This window comes from Acomys minous (assembly GCF_964271855.1).
Source record: "Acomys minous genome assembly, chromosome: 18".
NCBI classification, from domain to species: Eukaryota; Metazoa; Chordata; class Mammalia; order Rodentia; family Muridae; genus Acomys; species Acomys minous.
In genome coordinates, this window is record NC_140501.1 from 63,302,320 (window position 1) to 63,305,528 (window position 3,209).

General features: G+C 49.6%; 1 protein-coding gene across 1 annotated transcript; it reads left to right on the forward strand.

Moving 5' to 3' along the window:
• LOC311589647 (granzyme E-like) lies at positions 1–2,944 on the forward strand. Its single transcript, XM_084768208.1, has 5 exons — positions 1–140; positions 1,133–1,283; positions 1,749–1,884; positions 2,089–2,349; positions 2,743–2,944. Exons 1-5 carry the CDS (start codon positions 86–88, stop codon positions 2,881–2,883), a joined length of 744 nt encoding a protein of 247 aa, XP_084624334.1. The 5' UTR covers positions 1–85; the 3' UTR covers positions 2,884–2,944.
• Positions 2,945–3,209: the final 265 nt, after the last annotated feature.

Consider the following 3,209-nt stretch of genomic DNA (forward strand, 5'->3'; position numbering starts at 1 on the left):
CCACTGAGCACACACCTGCTTCATCCCCCTCGCCAGGGCTGTGTCTACTCTGCCCTCCTCCAACCTGACCAGCCTTCCTGGGAAGATGACATCAGCGCTGATTCTCCTGGTCTTTCTTCTGCCCCTTGGAGCTCATGTAGGTGAGTGAACAGTCCTATTGGAAAGGTTCCATCACATGACACCTCTGTTGACCTTCTGCCCAGCAGGAGTCAGGAATGATCCATGCATTGCACCTGGGAGCTTTCTGAAGTTCAAGACCCAACTAAATCCAGACTTGGAAATCTGACACTGTCTAGATCCTCAACAAGATGTGAGGAATGGAGGTGTTCTCAGAAAGCTTAGTAGGCACTGGCTTTTCTTAGCTTTTCCTCTTCATGTGGAGACTGAATCATCCTTAGAAAGAGATGTTGCAGAGAGTTCTATGACAGAAAATATACACCATTAACTTAGTGGAGTCCAGGGAAAGAACAGATTTAATGACCAGCATGCAATGGGTAAGACCACCAGCACAAGAATATTACCATCACTGTTAACATCCATCCCCAGCCTGTTGAGGAAAGAGGCCCAGGGTGACAAGATGCCTGCACTGCAAACTACAGTTGCTCTGCTGTGTAGTTGTAGTTGGTATCTCCACTGCTGTTTGCATGTCCTTTGCTTTTTCTATAATTTCCTCCAAATCGCAGGCTCTGCATTCCACCAGCATGGCATCACCAGCCGTCTGGTTAACTAGAAGTCACTCCTTCATGCACAGAAAGCAGTTACTGAACCACAAATAGGAGAATGTTAGAAAATCCACCTCCATAGGCTTAGGGAAAAAGCTGAGAAAATGACACTCACTGACAAAGAAAGTTACAAAGAAGCTGCCCAGGATCCTCTCAGCTTCTGGCAGGATGGAGAGAAAATGTACCCCCACTGTAATTCTAAGCAGGATTGGGGGACAAGTGCTACCCTCTCCTTCTGAGAACAGCATCTGAGGTTTAAGATTCAGCAAAGGTTTTTCTACGTGTGAGGAACCCTGTCTGCCACAGTCTTGGGGACAGCAGTTCCCACCCTCTATCTTACCCTTCTCAATCTTCCCTCCTGACCTCATCTGCTGCTCCCAGACACCCCATATCCTTGCCTTTTCTTTCAGAGGAGATCATCGGGGGCCATGAGGTCAAGCCCCACTCCCGCCCCTACATGGCATTTGTTAGGTCTCTGAAAGAAGATGGGAGTAGGAGTCGTTGCGGAGGCTTCCTGGTGCAAGACAACTTTGTGCTGACAGCTGCTCACTGCAGGGGAAGGTGAGGAGATGCAGCTCGCTCACGTTATCTGAGACGCTCCCCCAGGAGCTTCTGTCCTTTACTGTGGATGCTCCCCTGGGAGCTCACTGGGAAGCAGGGTTGTGAAAAAGGAAGTCTGATAACATTAATATTTGAGGTCACAGGGTGAAAGGTCAGAGGCAACAGCACACTTGCGTTAATCAACTGCACTGGCAAACTAAAGCAGTGGTTGAGGTTGAAAGTTCAGGTTAAGAGTCGATGGAATCTTTGGAGTATTGCCTAGAAGCAAGAGGGAGCCTCCAGGAGTCTCATGATGCTGAGAGGAAGGGAGTAGTAAGTCAACACTGAGCACCCTGGGTCCTCACATCCCCTCCCTGCCTATCCTGTGTTCTCCGTGTTTCTGGAAGAGCTCCACCCTGCCCACCCACTCTGCACTGCATCCTCCCTGATTCCACATCTCTCATGTCCACTCTCCTCTCTGTGCAGCTCAATGAAAGTCACGCTGGGAGCCCACAACATCAAGGCACACGAGCAGTCTCAGCAGATCATCCGTGTGGCAAAAGCCATTCCCCACCCTGATTATAATTCTGAGAACAAGATCAATGACATCATGCTGTTAAAGGTGAGACCTGTGCCCAGTCCACCCACATTCCTCAACTCACCCCTCACCTCCCACCCCACCCCTGCTGCCTGTGTTCTTCCTGGTGCAGCTCTTCCCCTCCCCTCCTGCTCATCCTGCTTCTTCCCTCCCTTCCATCATGGCTTTTGTGTGGCCCAGGGCAGCAGGCTCCTGGCTGAGCTGGTCTTTACTCCCTCTTCCCATCAGCTGGAGAGAAAGGCCAAGAGGACTAAAGCTGTGAAGCTCCTCAAGTTGACCAGAGCCAATGCCCGGGTGAGGCCAGGGAAGAAGTGCCATGTGTCTGGCTGGGGGATAACATCCCTCGATGCTACTAAAGCATCTGACGTCCTACAAGAGGCTGAACTGAGCATCCAGGTGGACCAGCAATGCCAGAAACGCTTCCCTCACTATTCAGAGACAACACAGATATGTGTTGGAGACCCCCGAAAGATACAACTGGCTTTCAAGGTGATGTTCAAACATTTAACAGACAAAATATAGGGAGAGAGGAGCCTGTAAGATGCCTGACTGTGAGAATGGCCAGACTCTCAAGCCTCAGCTCAGAGAAGGGACAGCCTAATAGTGCCCCTGCTAGTCCCTTGCTTGGAGCTAACAGCAGTATGAGGTGGGAAACATCAGTCATCTCACATCTGTATTAATTATCCCAGAGTATCCATGAGGACTTTAGGGAAAGCCTTGCACTGTGCTATAAGAAAAAAAAAATCAGACTTCCCTGGAGCTGTGCAACTGAGGGAAGTTGGAATGCCTGTCTCACCCTTATCTGACACTTATCCTTGCCAGGAGTGAGAGCAAGAGCAGATATGGGGTTCTAAGCTTAGGTCTTCCATTCTCTGCCCACAGGGTGACTCTGGGGGACCCCTTGTGTGTGAAAACAGAGCCTACGGAGTTTGTGCTCGTGCTACCAAGAACACCACTCTAGACATCATCACTAAAATCTCCCCCTTCCTGCCATGGATACGCAGAAACATGAAGCTCCCCTAGCAGGTGTTAAACCACCTGTGATGACCAGCTTTCCTGGCCACAGACAACAACCGAATGGAGTGGGCAGTAAAGGCTGAAAACTGTTAATAAATAAACCCCTGATTGCATGTAACTGATGTTGTTTGTTATTTGAGCCAATTTATGGTTTGTGCATCTCACTGGTCCAGGCAGCCATCGCCTGTCAGTTCTAGGCTTTGCTTCCTCCTCCTTCCTCAGCCCCTCCACTCACTGGAACATCAGACTGCACATTTCCGCACTGTTATCACTCTACATGGTGGGCAGTAAGGATTGCTTTATGTTTTAACATTTGATATAGGCTCTCAGTG

What these genes read in the sequence shown, in the direction of transcription:
- LOC311589647 (XM_084768208.1), top strand. Translation starts at nt 86, where the DNA reads ATGACATCAGCGCTGATTCTCCTGGTCTTTCTTCTGCCCCTTGGAGCT. An exon ending in GCCCCTTGGAGCTCATGTAG is followed by an intron (nt 141 to 1,132) that starts GTGAGTGAACAG and finishes CTTTTCTTTCAG; the next exon opens with AGGAGATCATCGGGGGCCAT. An exon ending in GCTGCTCACTGCAGGGGAAG is followed by an intron (nt 1,284 to 1,748) that starts GTGAGGAGATGC and finishes CTCTCTGTGCAG; the next exon opens with CTCAATGAAAGTCACGCTGG.